The sequence below is a fragment of the Pinus tabuliformis genome, chromosome 5_1 (genome assembly GCF_031772625.1).
Source record: "Pinus tabuliformis cultivar Carrire ecotype Pingquan chromosome 5_1, CPIR1, whole genome shotgun sequence".
Lineage (NCBI taxonomy): Eukaryota > Viridiplantae > Streptophyta > Pinopsida > Pinales > Pinaceae > Pinus > Pinus tabuliformis.
In genome coordinates this window covers 694235034-694258929 of record NC_142305.1, presented here as the reverse complement: position 1 = coordinate 694258929, position 23896 = coordinate 694235034, and the positions used below count along the sequence as shown (strand labels likewise).

Here is a 23896-nt window from a genome sequence, read left to right as displayed (position 1 = left end):
TTTAAATCCACTAACCTTTTTATCTTTAACCAACCAATAATGAGCTTCTTGTATGAAACTAGCTTGGCCTCTAAATGATGGGGCCCACGCTTTCCACATTGGTAAAGTAACTGACGGAGACCGTCTCACTTTAATGTTTGTACAGATACCGACGGAGAACCTGTCACTTTTAGGAGTTGTCTATAATGCGACTTTTTGAGATTCCGGTGACGGAATCCGGCGGAAGAAATTGAGATGAAATCATGATTTGTTGCAGTTAAAATGGTTTTTTAACTGCATATTCGGATTCAGCACCCTGAAAAACCCCTGGGACGCTTTCATTGTGCAGAAACTAGTTATCAAACTTCGATTTCAATAAATTACTGCCGGATTTTCACCGGAAAAAATCGCCGGAAAGACTTTCAAAAAGTCGCGTTAAAGACTACGTCTCACTTTTATACGACTCTTGCGCCCTCCAAACACTTTTAAAAAATGCTTCTGCAGATGCGGAAGGCTCGACTTAAAGATTTCTTTTACAATTTATATCATTAGGGAGTTGTTTATAATGTGGATTTTTGGAAATTTTTTCAGCTCCCTGCAAAATTTTTGGGACACTTTGATTGTGGAGAAACTAACTATCAAACTTGCCATTCCAATAAATTACTGCCAAATTTTAACCAAAAACCCACAAAAAAACTTCCAAAAAATCACATTATAGACAACTGTTATAAATAGTAGAAGCCACGTTCTAAACGTGTTTTGGTGAACTGTTTTTAATTTATCCACATTGTCACATTGCCCAATTGAGAAACATAATTTTTATTTTATTTTATTTGGGGCTGAATATCGGAAATGGGTGGACCAACCATTCCAGAGCTAGATCACGGTCTTTGGACGGCCAACAGCTTGTGCCACCTACATCATTAAAGTGTTTTGTTTCGGTCTACAGCCACGGACGAGCGAAAACGGACAGCATCACCATTTTTCACCACCGATTATGCGTTACTCTGTACAGATATATCACATTAAAGCTGTCGTAATTTTCATAAATGATGCTCGGTTTAGTGAAATCTGCAAAGATGTTGAGCTTTCCGACAGTATGCTTGTGTAATGGAAAATGCAGGGGATTTATAAGGTGAGAAGGGGCTTTATAAGGATATAAATGCATTTCGTATATTCGCTCTACATGTTAAATTCCTACTGCTTTTTAAGTCAAGACGCCATAATTTTTGCAAATTTCTAGCCCTGGGTGAAAACTTCGTAGGCTTATCAAGAGCATATTCACTGGATAAGACTTAGACAGATGTTTTTGTATCTATGCGGAGTCTTTCTGCGTTTTGTGCAATGAGTTATTAGTGTAATCTGTGATTTGGCATTTTATGAGGTTATACTAGCATTTTCGAAATATTATTCATCTTTTGCCTTTGATATGGTTTGAAGTGTAATTTAAGCTGAGTTTTACAAATTCTATGTTAATCTGTCAAATAAAATTTAGCAACATCACTGTCCGAACAATCCCGAACCAATCTTTCACAGTTCTGAAGTAAAGCTTGTATTTAGCTCTTTATTGTTCAAAATTAAAAGAATATTGTCAGCGGAAACTCTCTGTTTATTTATTTATTCAGCTGTTGAAGTGTTTACTGCCGTTTTTTGTAATTCTTGGATTTATTCTGTGGCAGACAAATTATGCGTCTTCAGTAATATCTGCTTGGCTGAAAATACCGTGTATTATTTCAAACAAGGAAATTGTGGAAGAATATTTCCATGGCATTTCCGAACACTTTTTCTGGTGGAATCCTCTGCACTTTTCATAAACCGAGAGTTCCCATATACTGTGCTCCCGTGACTTCAATATCTTGTGGTACTAAGCGTAGTGCTTTTACAGTACATGCTACTCAGGATGACTACGCTGTTACTGGATCCAGGAAAAACATAAAATCTCATTCCTCGCCAAAAGCCACTACAAATAATGCTGCAAAGACATCTACATCGGCAGAGCATAAAAATTCATGGCATATAGCAGGTCTTAGACTTCCAGAATTCCTGCTACCTAGTTCATCTGGAGAATCACGTCAAGATTTCATTCATAAAGCTGAATCATCAATAGAACGTGTAAGATATCGGACACTGTTGTTTTTTTATCTAGATTTCAGTTACATAGTGATCTACGAGAATATGTGCTAATTTTATGATGAGGCCCTGTCTGTCGTGTTTGATTCATTATATGGTCTAAACTAGTGTTATTTTGTGTTTACCCCTTCTTGATAGGGCCTTTCAAAGGCTTACTAGCATGAAGTATTTACTATTTCATTCCATAAATCAAACACCTTCCCTCACTCACACAAAAGCTTCTAAACCCACAGAGGTTTGAAGCTGGGCTGTTTGCGTGGCTGGACCCATGCCTTATATATACATCCATTGTTATATAGTATTTACTATAGAATGATTGTTGCCTTATTGTCTAACCTCCAAAATTCTAGTATTTTACTACGTTCTGCTTGAAGAAACATTTAGTATACTCCATTTAGATCACTGAATAACAAAGAATGATTGTGATCCTAAAGTACACACAAGCAGTCAACAAAATTGAGGGTTGGACAAAGACCACGCATGTGAAAAACAAAAGACAAGAACAAAGAACACAATGAATTTTGAAGAGGAATGTTGCTTGTCAAAGGATTGAAATACGAGTGAAGAGCCTTGGAGAAAGGGCAATTAAGGGACAGGGGTGCCTAGCCTTCCAGCTACCTGAGCACTGCTTATATCCTCTGGTAAATTGATTCATAAAAGGTCTTTTGTTGGAGTAGAAGAGGATGGAGAAGAAAATCCTGGCAATGTAAAGTGTTAAATGGTCGAGAGAGCCATGACACTGCATTCTGACTTCGTAATTGTTGAGAATAAAAATTGAGTAAAGCTATTAAAATGTTGGTTTTCCTGTCTGGATTTCTAGGGTAAAATCTCTACTGTTCATTGTAATTCATGGCTGTGTCTATTTTGTGGGTTACTGCTTATGCACTTTGATAATTCCACGTGACTTAATTAATTTGCTGGTATATTGGATTGATTGGGCATTTTAATTCTTAGTCTGTGTGACTCAATGTTTTTAGAAGCTACCTGGCTATCTAGTTCCCACTAACCAGTCGAATCCTTACCCATTTAAACTAATGGTTTTGTGCACTGGTATAAAATCATAGCTTGTGAACCATGTAATTTACATATAACAACCCCGTGACTGAGTTGTTGAACCATTGGAACAATTGTCAGTGCTTCAAAACTAGTTTGTTTGAATTCACCAAAGCACTGAAATCCAACCGCCTGAGATTCCAGTCTGTCCATCCAATTGCTTAATTAAGATCAATGGCTCTGGTAGAAGAGTTGTTACCTAGTTGCCTTCCCCAACCAACTACTATTTTCAATCCCTTGTATTTAGCAATTATTTCATTCTCAGGCTGCAAGGCACCTTGGGAAAAGGTGGGGTTGATTTTGCACTCACCAGTGTAGAATTGCTGGGGCAATTAACTAGTATGCTTCTTTATTCCATTGTATGTGATTCGTTAAATCTACAACCTATTCACACAGAGGAAATGTGGCATGGTCTATTGCAAAGCAAGAAGACACAAAAAAATTATATTTGTAATTCCCATCATATCTCTTCCTTTGCAAACAAAACCATACTCATTGCTTTGTTATTCGCTGAGTTGAAGGGAGGAAAATAATGCGGTCTTTAATTGCTCCTATTTTGATGGCTAGTCTGTTAGGTCCTTATACTACTAGTGTAGCCCCTTATTGTTATTAGTGCAACCCCCTTATTGTATTGTTGTGCCCTTACAATATTATTGTTATGTCGGCTCTGATTATATTGTGACCACTTAGACTCCTATATATAGAAAGGAGGTCTTGTATCATCCAAGAATTGTTCATTTGTGTAATGTAAAGGAGGTTGCCCCCTCGAAGAGGCTGATTTTGAAGTCGTTGATCTATCTTTTCTTCTATTTTGTGAGCTGGTTGCATAACATTTGATATCAAAGCTTTGGATTCTAGGGTTTCGCTGCTCCAAACAGGTCATCGTGGCATTTTCGCTATAAATTTTTTTCTATGAAGTTTTGGAAGCTGAAACTAAAACTCATTTGCATTGAAATCGTGATGAACCTCGGGTCCAAATTTCAGATCTTGTCTTGCTATATTTTCGGATATATGATCCAAAGAAGTTAGGGTTTTTGCAGGCTCTCGAATCACATCCCAAACATGTGACCTTGGGAAAATCGTCATAACCTTCTCTCTGAGCATTAGATTGAAATTTCGTAAGAAGTTACAAAAAGAGGACGAACTGTAGTTTTTTGTGTATCGTTTTCAGGTTTGAAGGTCGAAACAGTGACATGTGGCAAGTCGTACAAGTCCCCTCTACTGAAACAGTCTATAATCCGGTCATCGTGGGAGATTTGGCATAACTCTTTCTTGAAGAATCCAATATTGATCAGACTGGTGGGGTTAGAAAGAGAACTCAGAGGGCTACCACAAGACGCAATTTCAGACCTTGGAGATCTGAAATTACATAGATACAACAGATTCAATATCGAGCTCCTACAAAGCGGAAATATGTGTGTAGTTTTTTTTTTTTTTTTTTTTTTTTTTTTTTTTTAATTTGCATAAGTTTGGTTTGAAAAATTAGTTTGAAGTGATTCAAAGGGCATAGTGAAGCATAATTATCATTAATTGATGCCCCGAAGAAAGAAAATGGAAACACCTAGTAAGAAACCTGAAAGCTCTAGCATGACTCATGAAGAAGAGGAAGAAATGCAACATGATATATCAAAATTACGAGACCAAGTGCAACAAATTTCACTCTCACAAAAAGTAATAGAAGCTAAGATGGATGGTTTAAAGAAAGACATGGAAGCTAAGATGGATGGCGTGGAAGCTAATATGGAAGCTAAGATGGATGGTTTAGAAGCAAAACTGAAAGAAAACATTGAAGATTTGAAGAAAGACATGGAAGGTTTGAAAGGAGGTTTGGCAAAGTTGCTACACGAAATGCTTCCTAATGGTGAAAAGGTAGTAGAGGAAACTCATGATGAGAACAAAATTAATGTTAATCATGATTTCATAGAATCTAACGTTGGATTGAAAACTCATCATGTTCCAAAGATTGATATGATGAAGTTTGATGGCAAGGATTCCGTAACATGGATACTACATATGGAGCAATATTTCAATCTCCATAATGTGCAAAACCTACAAAAAATACGCATTGCAACTTTATATTTGGAACCCAATCAGTTTGTATGGTATCGATGACTTTGCTCTTGTAAACAGATTGTCACTTGGTCAATTTTTATGGAGGAAATGATAGCACATTATGAGGATACAAAAAACAACACTTTCTTTAGCCAACTGATAAATCTCAAACAAAAGGGTTCAATGGTGGAACACATTAAGGAATTTTAAAAATTGAATATAAGGGTAAAAGATATTCCAAAGGAGCATAAGATTGATGTGTTCATGGGGGCCTTAAAGGATAACATCCAACATGAGGTTCACCTTTGGGAACTTGATTCATTGGAAAAGGCAATCAGCTTGGCAAGAAAAATTGAAAGCACAATTATGGCAACAAGGAAGCCTACCACTCACAACTATAAAGATGTAAGTGTTGCTGCCACTAGCCTTCCACAACCTACAAGGTTGACACCACAACAATTGGAAGAAAAGAAAGCAAAAGGGCTTTGTTACAGTTGTGATAGCAAATACACTAAAGGTCATAAGTGTGTTGAGAAGAAATTATTTTACATAGATTGTGAAGAGGAGGAAGAAAAGGAACAAGAAACATAAAAAAGAGAGGATATACACCAGGAACCAAACTTAGAGGAATAAATGAATCCGATCTTGTAATGCATTGGCAAGAATTACCACTCCTCAAACCCTCAAGATAGAAGGACATATCAAGAAGAAAAAGGTAATAGTTTTGATTGATTCGGGTAATACCCATAATTTTATTCATTGTAAGATAGCCAAGGAATTGAATTGCTTCGTATATCCAGCACCAAAGTGTCAAGTGATGGTTGCAAATGGAGGAACCATAAATTGCTCTCGAAAGTGCCATAATATAAAGCTAACCATGGGAGAATATGTACTGAATAGTTCAATACTTTCCATTCCAAAGGGTGGTGCTGATGTTGTACTAGGAGTCCAATGGCTACAATCTTTGGGTACGATAACTTTTAATTTTCAAGAACTTTTCTTGAAATTTTTTTGGGAAGGAAAGGAAGTTGAATTAAGGGGTATCACAGGGAAACCAGGAAAGATAATAATCTCTAATAGCATGACAAAGCTTCTAAAGAAAGAACAACAGGGTGTAATTGCACAATTATGTTCACTAGAGGTTCCCACATCGAAATCATATATTTCTCCAGATCTCCAAAAAGTTTTGGACAATCATTCCAAGATATTTGAGACTCCCAAAGGCCATCCACCTATTCGTGATCATGATCATGCTATTCATTTGATTCCAGGAAGTGTTCCTCAAAACATCAGGCCTTACAAATATCCATATGCCCAAAAGAGTGAAATTGAACGTATAGTTGCAGAAACGTTAGAGGCTGGCATAATTCAACCTAGTCAAAGTTCTTTCTCTACTCCAGTAGTATTGGTGCACAAGAAGGATGGATCATGCTGCATGTGTCTGGATTAAAGGGAGCTCAACAAGCTCACTATTAAAGATAAATTTCCTATTCCTGTCATTGATGAATTATTGGATGAATTACATGGAGCAATTTACTTCACCAAGTTGGATCTTCGTTCATCAAATCAGAATGGAGATTGAAGACATTCTGAAAACAACATTTAGAACTCATGAGGGTCACTATGAATTTTTGGTGATGCCTTTTGGCCTTACCAATGCACCTTCTACATTTCAAGGTTTGATGAATTCCATTTTCAAACCCTTAGAAAAACTGTGTTAGTATTTTTTGATGATATACTAATCTACAGTGAGTCTTGGAAGGATCATGTTCAACATGTTGATAGGGTGCTCAAACTATTGGAGGAGAAACAATTATATGCAAAAGCCTCCAAATGTTTTTTTGGAGTTCAAGAGGTGGAATATCTGGGTCATATTGTATCTCATGAAGGTGTTAAGGTAGACCCTAGGAAAATTAAAGCCATTAAGGAATGGAAAATCACCACATCTATAAAGCATCTGCGAGGATTTCTCGGGTTGACAGAGTATTATCGCAAGTTTGTTAAGAATTATGGGAGAATAGCAGCACCTCTAACAACATTACTGAAGAAAGATGCATTTTCTTGGACTCTAGAAGCAATGAAGGCCTTTGAACATCTTAAAGAGGCAATGTTCCAAGCACCGGTCTTAGCTACGTTAGATTTTACAAAAACCTTTATTGTGGAATGTGATGCCTCAGGAAATGGAATTGGTGCTATTTTTTTTAACAAAGTCAGTTACTGATATTTCTATTCCAAAAAAAAAGATCAAAAGGGAGCTTGCTCCCATTACATCATAGCATACTGGAGATAGGCATTCAAAAAGGAAAAGAGAGGGAGGACAATCCCTAAATTCCATGCCTCTCCTCCATTGTTTCTTGGATTTCCTAGAACATTTTTCTTGTATATCCGGACAAACTGATTTAACAAATATTTACATTTATAGAGCATATATAACTTTTAGAGAAAGAGACATAGAGCTGTAGTAAGGCTTGAGCTTGATTCTTCTAATATTTGTTGACTGAGGGCTCCTGCTGTGAGTGAGGGCGAATCTTGTTGCTTTGATAGTTGGAGTTTTCTCCTGTCTGGTTGATGATCAATCCCTTCAGGTAGTTAACTGTTTCTTCCATATGCTTACACTTATGTTTAAGAGTAGCGATTTCTTTGTTCTGCGCATCCAGTTGCCTCTTGAGAAAAGAGTTCTTTGCCTTAGAATCGAATTTGAAGTCCTTGATAGTCTCTTTGAGCTGATCTATCATGTATTTATTAGCCCTGCATACAACACACTTCTCATTCTGCGATGCTCTGTCCAGAGGATTCATCTCCATACTGAAACTGATATTTTAGCTAACACTCCAGGGAAGAAGAATAGTAACAAACAACAACAAAAGTAAGTAGCAGGCAAAAGCAAAAAATATTTTGTCACTCCATAGCAGTGAAGGGATTGACGATAGGCAACAGTGGAGATGACTTTGATACAAGATGCACAACAAGAGTGGGTTGGGATAATGGAGCGCAGTAAAAACAACGCACTGGAGGATAGATGAAGAGTGGAATGCAATGACTATGGTGACCCCGACCCGATGAGAGCTGATCAGGATGTATCTCAGGAGACTGAAGAGAGGGGATTGAGGAGGAATTAATGCAATCTTCAGGAGCAGAGACAAAACATCAAAGAGAGAAAGAAGCACTACGCTACAAGAGATACAACATACAATGATGAGATAATTCATGGGGGAAGGATAATTATATAGCAGAATGATAGGCCATGCCAAGAGGATATTCTTTGGGAGATCATGAGAGACATGTGCAGCCTCATATTGCTTGGGATGTGAAAACTGACAGAGTTGATTGTCGATGGGGATTTTCCAGAGATTTGAGGTCCTTGGTTTTTGATTTGATAAGACTTTTGCCAACCTTGACTCCCATGACCAACGATACATTCGCTGCATTTGGCAGCTTGTCCACCTATGGTATTGAAATTTGTGCAATCTCATTAGCTATTCAGGATCCTCCTGTAGGACAAGATACTGCTAGATTGGCTTGTTTGTCTGCAGTTCCATTGTTTTCTCTCAGTATATGTTTAAATGTGACATTTCCCAAATGCTTCAGATTTTTCTTTATCCTTTTAATAATTTGGCTCAGAGCCTTATTCTTGGGAGTTTTCCCTCAACCATTGCTTGAATAATAATAGCTGAGTCTCCCAGAATTACTGGGTTCTGCATGCTTCGTTGTCTTAATATCACAGTGCCTAATAATAGGCCATAAGCTTCTGCTCTGTTATTTGAAGTTTCCCCTAATCCCCATTCATATGTAATTGAATTTCTTCCACCTAGGTCGAATAGGAAGCCTCCAGCTTCGGCTTTGCCCGGGTTTTCCTTGGAAGCACCATCAAACAAAAGACATGGCCTTTTTAGATTTTCTATCCATAATTTAAATTCCTCTTTTTTTAATCTGATCTTCCAGTTTTGTTTATTGTGAATTGGTTTGATGATGTTTGATCTTTTGTGCTTACTCATCGCAAAATCAATCCAAACTCTTTCCTCTTGTTGAATGTGATTGGTTTCTATTATTTTTGCTCCTTTAGATGTAAGAAATTCTGCTGTCAGACTCCATGTTCTTGCCAATACTGTGCTAATACTTGGAGGTCGATCTTTGAATATGCTTTGATTTCTGGCCAACCATAGTTGCCAACACAAGAATGAGGGTAGACTATTCCAATATCTTTTTATTGTTTCCTTATTTTTTAAAGAGTATGGGTAGACCCTGTTCCATGTAGAGAAGAATTCATTAAAAGGCTGGGTTAGCTGTGTTTTGACCTCCAAGGGACTTGCTAGAAGGTGCCAACATTCTTGTGCAAAGGCACACTCCAAAAATAGATGTTGGATACTTTCCTCACTTGCCTGACACATAGCACATCGAGATGGGCCTACAAATCCCTTTTTTTTGAGGTTGTCAGATGTTAATATTTTGCCTTTGAGGAGAGTCCTATGAAAACTTTGACTTTTGGCAGACTTTCAATTTTCCACACATTCCTCCAATAGTCCCATTCTTGAGTTGCTTGCTGTGATTATATAGTAGTATATCCATACTTTATTGAATAGTCTCCACCATCCGGATCCCATCTGAGTGAGTCTTTGATGTCATGGCTCAGGGGAGCTGCTCCCTTGAGGAGAGTTAGTAAGGTCTTCCATTGAGTTTTAATGATTTGAGGAAGGTTATAGATCCTCCATTCTGCTCACTCCCCTTATTTCTAATGAGAGATATCTTCAAGTGTGCTGATTCCTTTTTCTTTCATCCAACATCATAAGGCATGGGGATTTTCTTGGTAGGCTATGGGAGGGTTTCCCATAATACTGTCCTCCCAAATTTTGATTCTCTTGCCATTCTTAGGAGTCTTGGAGGAATTTTCCTTAATGAGGGGGAGGGTTTTTAAAATCAAACTCCAAATTTGAGAGCAAGGCCTTATTGGGAAGCCTTTTTCTAGTAGGAGAGCTCTGTTATGGTTCATATATTTTGCTTCCAATACTTTCTTCCACCAGTTGTTCTCTCCAATGATGAACCTCCATGTTATTTTTGCTCCAAGTGCCAAGTTCAGGAGTCCTGGGAGTCTTATAGCCAATCCTCCTTTCTCATATGGCTGTGTTACTTGATCCCATTTAACTAGACTGAACTTTTTTTATTCAACTTTGCCTCCTTGCCAGAGGAACCCCCTGATTACTAGCTCTATTTGTTTATGAATGCTTGCTGGTGCTAAAATTGCTGCAAACTGATATATTGGTAGAGTTGTGAGCATAGACTTGATTAATGTCACTCTTCCCGCCAAATTAAGCCAATTCATGCCCCAATTCTGAACATTTTTTTTCATTTTCTCTATGTATTTGTTCCAAAGCTCTGCCTTCAAATTTTCTTTGGATATTGGGAGGCCGAGGTAATGAAAATGACTCCATTTCTCTTGAAAAGGAATTTCCAGTATTTGAGATATTTTTTGTAGAGAGCGTGTTGAGGTATTCCACCCATAAATTCTGCATTTTTTGTTATTTAGTAGACCTCCTGAGGCATCCATAAAGCTATCTAGCACTTTTTTATCCTTCTTTCTATAATGTAGGAGGCCCCTCCCATCACTAGAGTGTTGTATGCGAATAGTGAATGATTGATACCTTTTACTTCTGGGGAGATTGTGAGACCCGTTAGTAACTGGTCTCGCTCGCATTTCTCAAGATTTCGACTCAAAGAATCGGCCATGATAATATAAAGAAAAGGTGAGAGGGGACAACCTTGTTTGAGTTCCCTTGAGCTTTGAAAAAAATCACTTGGTCTTCCATTGATCAAGGGAGCGATCCAAGGACCAATTGTACATGCTTTTATTATATCAATTACCTTTTTAGAGAATCCAAATTTCTGAAGAACATCGAAGAGGAAGGTGAGGTTGACCTTGTCGAAAGCATTTGCCATATCCAACTTTACTATCATTCCTTTTTCCTTTTTCAGTAGACTAGTGTGCATTGCTTCTTGAACTATCAGTATGTTATCAAGTATTTGTCAACTTGGAACAAATCCTCCTTGATTTTCTGATATTATATCTGGGAGTATTGCTTTTATTCTGTTAGCTATTATCTTTGTAATGATTTTATAGGAAGAGTTACACAAAGATATAGGCCTGAATCTACTGAATGTAGATGCCCTTGTCTCTTTTGGAACCAATGCAAGATATGAGGAATTTGTGAATCCTCCTACCTTATATTTTCCAAAAGCATTTTTGATCATTCTAATCAGATCTTTTTTAATGATATTCCAGTTATTTCGGTAGAATGAAATAGTAAATCCATCTGGGCCTGGGGCCTTGTTCGGATGGAGGTCCCACACAACTGAGTAAATTTCCTTTTCTTCTACTTCTTTGATGAGTTCTTTGTTTTCTTCCTCACTGATTTTTTTAGGAATGTGTTGTATAAATGCTTCATAATCGGATTTGCTGCTGTGGCTGTTAGAAGATTCTCATAATAGCTGTATGCCTCCTTCTTTATTTCCTCTTGTCCTCTGACTTATTTGCCTTCATTATCCTTTATACTATCAATTTGATTTTGTTTCTCCTAATCCTTGCGACATTATGAAAGAATGATGTGCTTTTGTCTCTTGCCTTAAGCTAGAGACTTCGTGACTCTAATCGCCACTGCTCTTCTTCAATTCTATTTTGTCTGTACATTTCCCATATGCTTGCTTTTCCTGCCATTGGCTTTCCCTTGTCTCTTCTTGATGTTCTTTTTCCTCTTGTACTCTCTCTATTTTTTTTATTATTTCTGTCTTTCTTTTTTGAGTTTCTATTTGACTGTTCTTTGCCCATTTTTTCAGTTCTTTTCTCAAAGCTTTTAATTTTGACTCCCATACATAGCTTGGTGAGCCTATTATCTGATTTGCCCACACATCGGCTATGATCTTTTTTGCTTCCTCACTCTCATTCCATATAGGGCTATATCTAAATGGGGTTGGACCTAGATTTCCCATATTCCCTAGAGATATCACCACCGGTTTGTAATCAGAGGCTATATTGTGAATAATCCTTGATTTAATATCGCTGTAGTTGTTGGCTATTTGATCTTGAATTAATATTCTGTCCAGCCTTTCCTTAATGTTATTTTCCCCAATCTTTTGTTGCTTCATGTATACTTCCCATTGATTGGAGGCATGTCCATTAGATTACATGAATCCATAATTGTTTCTACAATTTCCCTTGAAGGGTCCACATGAAATTTCCCACCAAACTTCTCCTCTCCATTCAGAACAAGATTGAAGTCTCCTATTATTATGCTGCTGTTTTGAACTCGTAAGAGATAATTTTTTAAAGTATTCCAACATACTTCCTCGTCTCTGTAATGGTTTGGGGCATAAACATTAATGATGCGATATAGCTCTTTTGTAATTTTGTTTTTTATGTCTTTTTTTTATCTAATGCTGCTCTTTCATTTGCTGAACCATCTTCCATTTCTTTGTTTTCCATAATGTACAAATTCCTCCCGAAGCTCCAACTGCTGGTATTGATGTTCCTTCATAACTTCTTATTTTTTGAGTCATTTTCTCTATTTCCTTTTCACTTATTTTTGTCTCCTGGACCATGAGAATATCAGGTTTTTCCAATGCAATTAAATCTTTCATTGCATTATATTTTAGAACACTTCCCATTCCTCTGCAATTCCAAGAGACTATATTCATTATCACTTTTGATTGTGGATAGAGGGACCTTTCCCTCTTGAAGGATGGATAATTTTTTCTTTGCTCTTCTCTAAAAAGGTGTCCAAAGGTTGTTGGGTGCCCATTGCCATTTCCTTGGCTGCCACTTCATCTCTAATTTCTCTGTTGGATTTCCTTCCTGATATTTTTGGATGGTCTAGAGAGGAGAGAGGGTCTTTGGACAAAGTTCGAGTGATTATTCGATCAAAGGAGGGAGGGGGAGGATTGAGGGAGAGGATGGGAGAGGAGGGGGAGGGGATAGAGGGGAAGGGGAGAAAAGGGGGTGGGGGAAGGAGGGAAGATCAGAATCCTCTAGAGGATCGAAAGGGTTTGAAACCAAGAGAGCAAAGGAGGGAGGGGGGATTATCACTGGCCTTAGGGAAGAGGGGGAAGAAAGGGGAGCTGAGAGAGATGTAGCTGAGATGGAAGGAGTAGAAAAGGGAGTTTGAAGGGGGATATGAGAAGGGAGATGGGAAGGAGGGGGGAATTATCACTGGCCTTCATTTTCTTGTTTTTTAGAGCATCTATTAGCGAAATGACTGTATTTGTGACATACCTTGCATTTGAATGGTATTTGTTCGTAGTCCAGCCGTTGAATGTGCACCCAGTTGTCTACTTTGATCTTGATTGGTTTTGGTAGCCCTTTCCCAAGGTTGACTTGCACACATATTCTTGCGCATGCATGCATATTCTCCTTTGGATCGCTTCTATCAATGTATTTTCCAACTGCATTTCCTATTGCCTTAATTGATTTGTCTCCCCAGCAGTGAAGTGGGAGATGGGGAAGCCTCATCCAAACTGGCACTGCATTCGACACATCCATCTCAGGGTCAAAGTCCAGAGTCCACCTGTTTAGATAAAGGCCCCTTGTATCCATGAAGTATGGGCCATTTCTGAAGATAAGATCTCTGTCTTCCTTTGTTTCAAAATGAAATGTATAGTATCCTCTACCACATAGCCTTATTGAGATTTTCCCATTGATGGAGGAGGCCCAGTTTCTTTTGACCCACCTAAGAACAAAGCGGGGAGATGGCCAAAGGCAAGTGAATTGTCCAACGAAGCCTTGCTCAAAGAGAGACAAAGCAGCACGACGAGAAAGGGAAGGTGGAAGGATTATTTCAGGTATTTCATCTATTTTCTTCACAAACTTAGAGATAGAAGGCCTGGGTCGTGAAGGTCCTAAGGAGGTGAGAAAAGAAGCAAAGGCTTCTTCGTTTTCATCCTGCTGAGCAGAAGGTTCTGTGGAGATAACTAGGACCGAGTCTCCATCTGGAGGGACCATCGCAATCATTGAAGCTCGGCAGAGCCCACTGGGAGCAAGAGGCCCCAGAATCCAATAGAGGAGGGCACGCGCAGGTTCAAAAAAGTTGCAGAGGGGGAACTAGAACCTAGATGTTAGGCACAACTTTGGTGCTATTTTAATGCAAGAAGGAAGACCTGTTGCTTTCAAAAGTCGCCCAATCAAAGGAAAGTATTTACACAAAGCTATTTATGAGAAGGAAATGTTGGCAATACTACATGCACTTAAGAAATGGTGACCTTACCTAATGGGAAGACACTTCAAGGTAAAAACGGATCATGATAGTCTTAAATACCTTTTAGAACAAAGATTATCTTCAGAAGAGCATAAAAAATGGGTCACAAAGATGTTGGGTTATGACTTTGAAATCATCTACAAAAAAGGGAAGCAAAATGTTGTTGCAGATGCACTCTCAAGTAAGGATGAGGATGTGCAAGCATTGTTTTGTGCCATTTCTATTATCCAACCAGATTCGATAAATGAAGCAAGGGATGAATGGAAGAATGACGAAGAAGTGTGGGAACGCATTGAAAAGCTGTAGCAAGATCCTAGTACATCTGATACATTTTGTTGGAAAAATGATTCGTTATGGTACAAAGATCGCTTATACCTATGTAAGAATTCCCAACTCAAACAAAAGATTCTTCTGGAATTGCACACCTCTCCCTTAGGAGGGTACTCAGGATTTTTAAAAACTTACCACAGGGTTAAGAAGGAATTTTTTTGGGATGGCCTTAAATATGATATTCAAAAGTTTGTGGCGGAATGTTTGGTTTGCCAAAAAAATAACGCTGAGACAATTAAGACCCCGGGTCTATTACAACCTTTATCCATTCCAAGTCAACGTTGGGAGGAGGTTTCAATGGATTTTATCATAGGTTTACCCAAGTCCGAAAGAAAGAGTGTCATCATGGTGGTAGTTGATAGACTTACCAAGTATGCACACTTTTGTGCATTATCTCATCCATTTAAAGCCAATACAATTGCTACTGCATTTATGGAAACAATTCAAAAGCTACATGGAAACCCAAAGATTATTGTAAGCGACAGAGATCCCATTTTCACTGGAAATTTTTGGACAGAATTATTTTCTTGTTTGGGTACTCAGTTAGCTCATAGCTCATCTTATCATCCTCAATCTGATGGGCAAACTGAGATAGTGAACAAATGTTTTTAAGGATATTTTTGTTGCTTTGTATCTAATAAACAGACACAATGGGTCAAGTGGTTACCTCTGGCTAAATGGTGGTATAACACTTCCTTCCATACTGCAGCAAAAATGACCCCATTTATGGCACTTTATGGATATCATCCATCGTCCATCACATCATATTTAAGAGAAAATTCTAAGGTTCAAGCAGTGGAAGATCACATCGAGCATGAACAACAAGTTCTCCAACTCTTAAAGGATAACCTCACTTTGGCGCAAAATAGAATGAAACAACAGACAACGCAAAATAGAATGAAACAACAGACAGATCAACATCGCAGCGAAAGAAGTTTTGATGTAGGTGACTGGGTATTTCTACGACTACAACCATACAAACAAATGTCCCTCAAGCAAGCTAAGAAGGATAATAAATTATCACCAAAGTATTATGGTCCTTACAATATTTGCAAAAGATTGGTACTATGGCATAAAAATTGGAGCTACCTACATATTGCCAAGTACACCTAGTTTTCCATGTTTCATGCTTAACGAAGGTTATCGGTGACAAGCTTCCAGTTCAAACAGTGTTGCCGAAACTTGATGAAGAAGGAAAAATCATATTGGAACCTAAAGCAGTTGCAGAAACAAGAAATCGACAACAACGAAATCGATCAATTTCAGAGTATCTCATCAAGTGGAAGAACTTACCTGCTGAAGATTCCACATGGGAGGATGAGAATTTTATACAGAAGCATCCAGAACTGCTCAAGTTGATTCAAATTGGATCCTAGAACACTCTCTAAGTTTTCATGAACTCTTTAAAAATCATGCCAAAGTTTCAAAGTCTTATAAAGATCAAGCTTATCGGAGATATCATTGTAACAGTTGCAATTTTTTATCAACGCGGAGCAACGAGGACCGTCAGTCAAGCGCGCAGACCGCCGGCCCATGGTAACGCGCGTTATCGCAAATTAGCAAAACTTGAGGTCAATTCAAGAAACGAGGGTAGTTTCTGATATGCGATTAGCGACAAGTCGTAATCGCATATTGCAGGGCAAACCCCTCAAAGAAGGAAAGGCCACAAGCACCCGAACTCGAAAAATCATAAAATGTGACGGATATCGTTCTGATTCCGTCAGAAGCAGGGTCCCACAAAAACCGGCAGAATATCGGAAGGGCTTCGAGCGATAAGCAGTTTCAACCGAGTCCCGCCTGATGCCACACAATGGGTGCCACGCGTCCGGTGGAAGAGAGAGAAAACCGCTCACATCGGATGGGTAAACATCATGTTACTTACCTGCCTGATATGGACGATGACTGTAGGATTTGGAGGCTCCAGATCAACGGCGGAGATGCAATCCGATGGATGACCGGATTTGACGAGGTTAACAGGCAGAGTTATATAGAATTTGAAGTTCGACGTGGATGATGCGTTCGCAGAAGGTCATGTTTCGCGGGCATTCTTGGAGTTAACGGGAAAAAACGGACGTTTCGAAAACGTCCAAGAGAACTGACACTTAGTTCGTTATGAAATAGGTGGCCACCTCCCTGTGAGGCGTTATACAGTGATGATTACGCAGAATAGAGGGATTCAGACGGACAGAGGCAGGGGAACCAGAAATCCGAGAAGCGGAAATGAACAGTCAAGAAGCAGATTGGCTTTAAAGCCACAAGCTGACAGAGAGAGAAGTAGGTGAAGCAATAAGGTAGAAGCGGAAAGCTAAGAGCAGAGAGAAGGAGCCAAGCTGACTTGCAGAAGCAAAGGCAGCATCGACCTAGACAGAAACCGAGAGAGTCAGAGAGACTGTGTACTCCAGAGAAGGCTTGAGAGATTCAAGCGCACTCCTCTGTAATATCTGTCATGTATGAGTCTCAGACTGGGCTCATACTACTGTGACCAATAGAGGTCGAGAGTCAGTAAGGAGAGTCTGTGTACTCCAGAGACTTGGGGGATCCAAGTATAGTCTTGCTGATTTATATCTGTTGGGTGAGACTCAAATTGAGCTCACCATTGTAAAAACTTTGCTTTGAAAACATAATAGAGAGGCCACCACTGAAGGCTAGACCAGGAGACGTAGCCCAGGAGTATTGGGTGAACTCCTTATTAAACTTGTTGTGTTGATATGTTTGCCTGTTATGTTTTCCTTAACTGCTTCAGTGCCTGTGTATTTCGCAATCTTATCGATCCGTTGCATAAAATAACATAGGCACATCCATGCACATGAGTCTGTAATACCTTAATTGTTTGTCTTAGATCAATTTCAGATCAAGTGGTATCAGAGCTCTAGGTTACTAAGGTTAGACAAGCTTGTGTTGGATTTTTTTTGTTGAATGCTAACTAGGACAAAGCTCAAATTAGGAGAAGGAGAGTTGATTGAAGCTAACCCAGAAATTGGAAGAGTCTATCCTAAGAGGAAAATGGCAGAAGAAAGTCCCTTGGAATCAGACTCCCAGTTCATGGACAGTTTCATGACCATGAGAGCCATGGTAGAAGAAATGTATAGAGAATTTAAGAAAGGTCGAAGTGAAGATTCTTCAACTTCCCAGCATGACAAAGGAGTAGAAGAATCTCTCCTAAATGACCATTCTAAAGGCAAAGGGAAAGAAGAAAAACTTCCCACACCTCCTGATAGTCCTGAAAATAAAAAGAAGAAAGCATCTTTAATTAAATTAGATGTTAAATTTGATTTGCCAATATATGATGGAGAGTTGAATGCAGAGAAGCTGGATAATTGGATTAGACAGATTGATGTATATTGCAGGGTGCAGAGCATTGATTCAGACAGAAGTAAGATTCAGCTGGCCAGCCTACGCCTTGGAGGAACTGCCTTGGTATGGTGGGAAGGCAGAACACAAGCTGACATGAAGAAGCATGGTAAAATTCTTTCTGTCTGGAGTGAATTTGTTTCTGCAATTAAAAAACAATTCTATCCACTAGCTTACATGCAGCAAGCTATGATGAGTTGGCAAACTCTTCGCCAATTGAAAGGGCAAAGTGTACAAAGTTACACCCAAGAATTTAGAAAAAAAGCTTTGATTCTAGGCATTTCTTTAGACTCACCTAAAACTCTGCTGAAGTATATAGGTGGTCTACACAGCTATTTAAAGCACACCATTCTCATGTTTAATCCCACTAGCATAGATGAGGTATCTATTCAGGCTACACATATAGAGGCTAGAGGCAAGAATGTGAACCCAGAAGTTGGGGGATCATCAAAACCCACTGCAAGCAAGAACAAGGAAAAGAGAACACAAAAATGGAAAGAGAGGAAGAAAAACATTGTACAAAAGGCCAAATCTTCATGCACTCACTGCAAGAAGGAGGGGCATGATGATGAACACTGCTGGATTCTGCATCCAGAGCTGAGGCCCAAGAAGTACGATGGCAAAAAGAAGAAGACTGTTGCAGCTATTCAAAAGGATTTGGGGTCAGACTCAGGGGATGAAACAACGATCACAGCCACAGGTATAAAAGGTAAAATTTCTAAAGCATCTACTAGTAATTCTGCACAATCTACTGATAATGAAGAAAATGAGAGGAAAAGGCATGAGTTTTTTCATATTAGAGTTATTTCCAAGCATCAAAAGATTGATACTTTGTTTGATAGTGGCTCACAAGTAAACTTAATTTCTGAAGCAATTGTAAAGAAGCTGGGATTACTAACCACACCTCAGAAGAAGCCATATCCATTGGGTTGGTTATGTGATAAAGCAAAGCTACAAGTCACTAGACAATGTAAACTTAGGTTTTCTTTTGGGTCAACATTTGTAGATGAGGTTGAGTTAGATATTGTTCCCTTGGATATATGTGGAATTGTTTTAGGAAGTCCTTACTTGTATGATAGAAAAGCCATTTTCTATAGAGCAGAAAACAAGTATCAACTCATTAAAGATGGAATTGAATATATTGTAAGAGCTCATAAACTCAAGAATAATTATACTCTCATAAACTCAGGGCAGATGAAATGAATTGTAAATTCATGCAAACAATTTTTACTGATGGTTGTAAAGGAAAAGAAACCTGACAAAACTAATGTATTTGAAGGCTGTAATGCTAAACAACAAGCTGATTTAGAAAAAGTTGTTTCAAAATATGATATGCTATTTCAAGAACCTAAAGGTCTGCGACCCAAAAAGGAAATAGTACATGATATTAATTTGCAGCAAGATGCTCCATTGCCTAACATCGGAATGTACATGTTGTTCGTTTTAGAGAATGCAGAAATCAAGAAGCAGGTACAGGAGCTGCTCGAGAAAGGGTTCATAAGACTTAGCACATCACCATGTGGGTCTCCAATTGTCTTGGTGAGAAAGAAAGATGGCTCATGGAGAATGTGCATTGATTACCGAGCACTGAATAAGATAACGATAAAAAATCGTTATCCCCTTCCTCGCATAGATGATCTATTAGATCAGTTGAAAGAAGCTGTTTACTTTTCTAAGTTGGACTTGCATAGTGGCTACCATCAGGTCAAGATGCATGGAAGACTGCTTTCAAAACAAAGCAGGGATTGTATGAGTGATTGGTTATGCCTTTTGGCTCAACTAATGCTCCTGCGACTTTCATGAGAGTAATGAATGATGTACTCAGGCCTTTTATTGATGATTTTGTCATTGTATATCTAGATGACATTCTTATATTTAGTAAAACATGAGAAGAACATTTGAAGCATGTAAAGCAGACTCTAGATGTTCGGGAAAGAGAAAATATTTATGTTAAGTTATCAAATGTGAATTTGGCAAAACATCTTTGAATTATTTGGGTCATATTGTAGGGGGTGGTGAATTGAAAATAGATCCCTCTAAGGTTGCAGTCATTTTAAACTGGCCTAAACCCAAATCTGCTATAGAAGTTAGAAGCTTCCTAGGAGCGACACAATATTGGAGAAAGTTTATTTCTAAATTTTCCTTGATTGCAGCTCCCTTACATGCTTTAACAGGATTGAACAAGGTGTTTTAGTGGGGAGGCAAATAGCAGAAAGCCTTCGACACCTTAAAAGAAAAGATTAGTACAACACCAGTACTAGCACTGCCCAATCTTCAAAGACCCTTTGAGATTGAAACGGATGCCAGTGACTATGCCATGGGAGCAGTGTTGATGCAACACGGTAAACCCATATGTTATCATTCTGAGACATTTAATTCTGCAGTAGTTAATTATCCCACATATGATAAAGAATTGTATGCATTAGTACAGAGTGTGAAAAAGTGGAAACATTATTTAATGGGCAAAGAGACAGTTATACATATTGATAATCAACTACTTCAATATTTACACTTACAAACTAAGTTGCAGCAATCAAGACACTATAGGTGGATGGGTTTTCTACAACAGTTTCATCTTGTCATCAGATATAGAAAGGGCATACACAATAAAGTTGCAGATATGTTGTCCAGACCAATCATAAATGCATCTACTATACTTAAGCATAATTCAATATTGCATGAAAGCTACATTGAACAATATGCTCAAGATATAGATTTCAAAGATGTATATGCAACTTTAAGTCATGGCAAACAAGTAGAAGAATTGGATTATCATGTTAAGGACCGTCTCTTGTATCGTTTTGGAAAGTTATGCATTCCTCAAACTAAAAGAGTAAAGATAATTCGAGAAGCACACACTTCTCTAATATCAGGTCACTTTGGTGTAAGTAAAACAGTTGCACAACTGCAAAGATTTTGTTATTGGCCAAAAATGAATGAAACAGTTTCTAGATATGTAAGAGGGTGTACCATGTGTGCTAAAAGCAAGTCCAGCAACAGAAAACTAGGCTTGTACACTCCACTCCCAGTTCCTTCTCATCCTTGGGAAAGTGTTTCCATGGACTTTGTTGGGGGACTGCCTAAATCTAGAAAAGGTCATGATTATTTATATGTTATTGTGGACAGGGTCAGCAAAATGTGTATTTTAATACTCTGTAACAAATAGATTACAGTTGAACAAACTGCAAAGTTGTTCTTTCAGCATGTATGTGTTCATTTTGGATTACCCACTTCCATTGTATCTGATCGAGATTCCCGATTTGTTGGGAAATTTTGGTCAAGTCTGTGGGAATTGATGGACAACAGACTGAAGAAGAGCACAACTTTTCATCCGCAAACAGATGGCCAAATAGAGGTGGTCAACCAGACAGTGATCCGGTTGCTCAGAGGCTATTGCAGCAAGCATCCCAAGCTTTGGGATGAACATTTGTGTTATGTGCAACATGCTTACAACCAAGCTAAACATTCTTCTACACAGATATCTCCTTTTGAGACCTGTTTTGGTTTCACACCAGGGTCTCCCTTGGATTTTGTTTTTAGTAAAGACATAGTGGTTGATGGACACAATGATGTGGACAGGGCAACCAAGTTCATTTAACAAATCCAAGAGATTTACCAGGTAGTACATGAATAGCTGGAAAAGAGCCAAGCCAAGTACAAGGCAAGGCATGATAAGCATCAGACTGAGCATAGTTTCCAAGTTGGTGATCAAGTCTGGTTGTATATCAGCAAAGACAGAATGCAAGGTGAAGGTAAGAAGCTGAAGCCAATAAGGTATGGACCTTTCAAGATACTTGAGAAAATTGGTGAGAATGATTTTCGCCTTGATTTGCCAGCTTACATGCACATCTATTCGGTAGTTAATGCAGAAAGCTTGAGACTGTTTGAACCTTCATTGATTGAAGATCTCGAAGAGAAGAGTCAGTTGCCTTCTATTGATGATCTGTTGCCTGAATATCTCAATGAGTTACAGGAAGACACAATTATGGACAAGAAGGTGAGAACTACGCGCAGAGGGGATGTTGAGTACCTCAGGATTGGACTCAAAGGTTCAAAACCAAGCAGTGCAAGATGGATAGAAATTGGGTAAGTGAGGAATCTATATCCTCACTTGATTGATGCTTAAAAACCAACTTTTGGTGGTCCAAAAGCTTTTTCAGTGGGAAGGCCGTGATCCAAATTGGATCCTAGAACACTCTGTAAGTTTTCATGAACTCTTTAAAATTCATGCTAAAGTTTCAAAGTCTTATAAAGATCAAGCTTATCGGAGATATCCTCGTAACTGTTGCAATTTGTGATCAACGCGGAGCAATGAGGATCGTCGGTCAAGCGCACAGATCGTCGGCCCATGGTAATGCGCGCTATCTCAAATTAGCAAAACCTAAGGTCAATTCAAGAAACGGGGGTAGTTTCTAATATGTGATTAGCGGCAAGTCGCTAATCGCATATCGCAGGGCAAACCCCTCAAAGAAGGAAAGGCCGCAAGCACCCGGACCTGAAAAATCATAAAATGTAATGGATATCATTCCGATTCCGTCAGAAGCAGGGTCCCACAAAAACCGGCAGAATATTGGAAGGGCTTCGAGTGGTAAGCGGTTTCAACTGAGTCTCGCCCGATGCCACACAATGGGTGCCACGTGTCCGGCGAAAGAGAGAGAAAACCGCTCACATCAGACGGATAAACATCATGTTACTTACCTGCCCGATATGGACGATGACCATAGGATTTGGAGGCTCCAGATCAACGGCAGAGACGCAATCCGATGGATGACCATATTTGACGAGGTTAACAGGCAAAGTTGTATAGGATTTGAAGTTCGACGTGGACGATGCGTTGGTAGAAGGTTGTGTTTCGAAGGCATTCTTGGAGTTAATGGGAAAAAACGGTTGTTTCGAAAATGTCCAAGAGAACTGACACTCAGTTCGTTATGAAATAGGTGGCCACCTCCCTGTGAGGTGTTATACAATGATGATTACGCAGAACAGAGGGATTCAGACGGACAGAGGCAGGGGAACCGGAAAGCCGGGAAGCGGAAACGAACAGTTAGGAAGCAGATTGGCTTTAAAGCGACAAGCTGACAGAGAGAGAAGTAGGTGAAGCAGTAAGTTAGAAGCGGAAAGCTAAGAGCAGAGAGAAGGAGCCGAGCTGACCTGCAGAAGCAAAGGTAGCATTGAGCCTGACAGAAACTGAGAGAGTCAGAGAGCTTGTGTACTCTAGAAAAGGCTTGAGAGATTCAAGCGCACTCCTCTGTAATATCTGTCATGTATGAGTCTCAGATTGGGCTCATACTACTGTCACCAATAGAGGTCGAGAGTCAGTAAGGAGAGTCTGTGTACTCCAGAGACTTGGGGGATCCAAGTACAGTCTTGCTAATTTATATTTGTTGGGTGAGACTCAAATTGAGCTCACCGTTGTAAAAATTCTGCTTTGAAAACATAATAGAGAGGCCACCACTGAAGGCTGGACCAGGAGACGTAGCCCAAGAGTATTGGGTGAACTCGTTATTAAATTTGTTGTGTTTATATATTTGCCTGTTATGTTTTCCTTAACTGCTTCAGTGCCTGTGTATTTCGCAATCTTATCGATCCGTTGCATAAAATAACATAGGCACATCCATGCACATGAGTCTGTAATACCTTAATTATTTGTCTTAGATCAATTTCAGATCACAAGCGTTGAGGACAACACTTTTTTTGAAGGAGAGGGGCATGTTAGGTCCCTATACTACTACTGTAGCCCCTTATTGTTATTAGTGCAACCCCCT

At 39.0% G+C, this 23896-nt stretch overlaps 1 protein-coding gene across 4 annotated transcripts in view; it reads left to right on the top strand.

Moving 5' to 3' along the window:
- The first annotated feature begins 898 nt into the window (after positions 1-898).
- Positions 899-23896, top strand: part of LOC149166841 (uncharacterized) — a 357550-nt gene continuing 334552 nt past the window's right edge. Inside the window, exons 1-2 of one of the 4 annotated variants that reach the window (XM_089432776.1) lie at positions 899-1114; positions 1659-2091. In XM_089432776.1, coding sequence (XP_089288902.1) covers positions 1744-2091 — 348 coding nt within the window. In that variant the 5' untranslated portion in view covers positions 899-1114; positions 1659-1743. The other 3 variants (XM_089432772.1, XM_089432775.1, XM_089432773.1) reach the window with 3 other exon arrangements.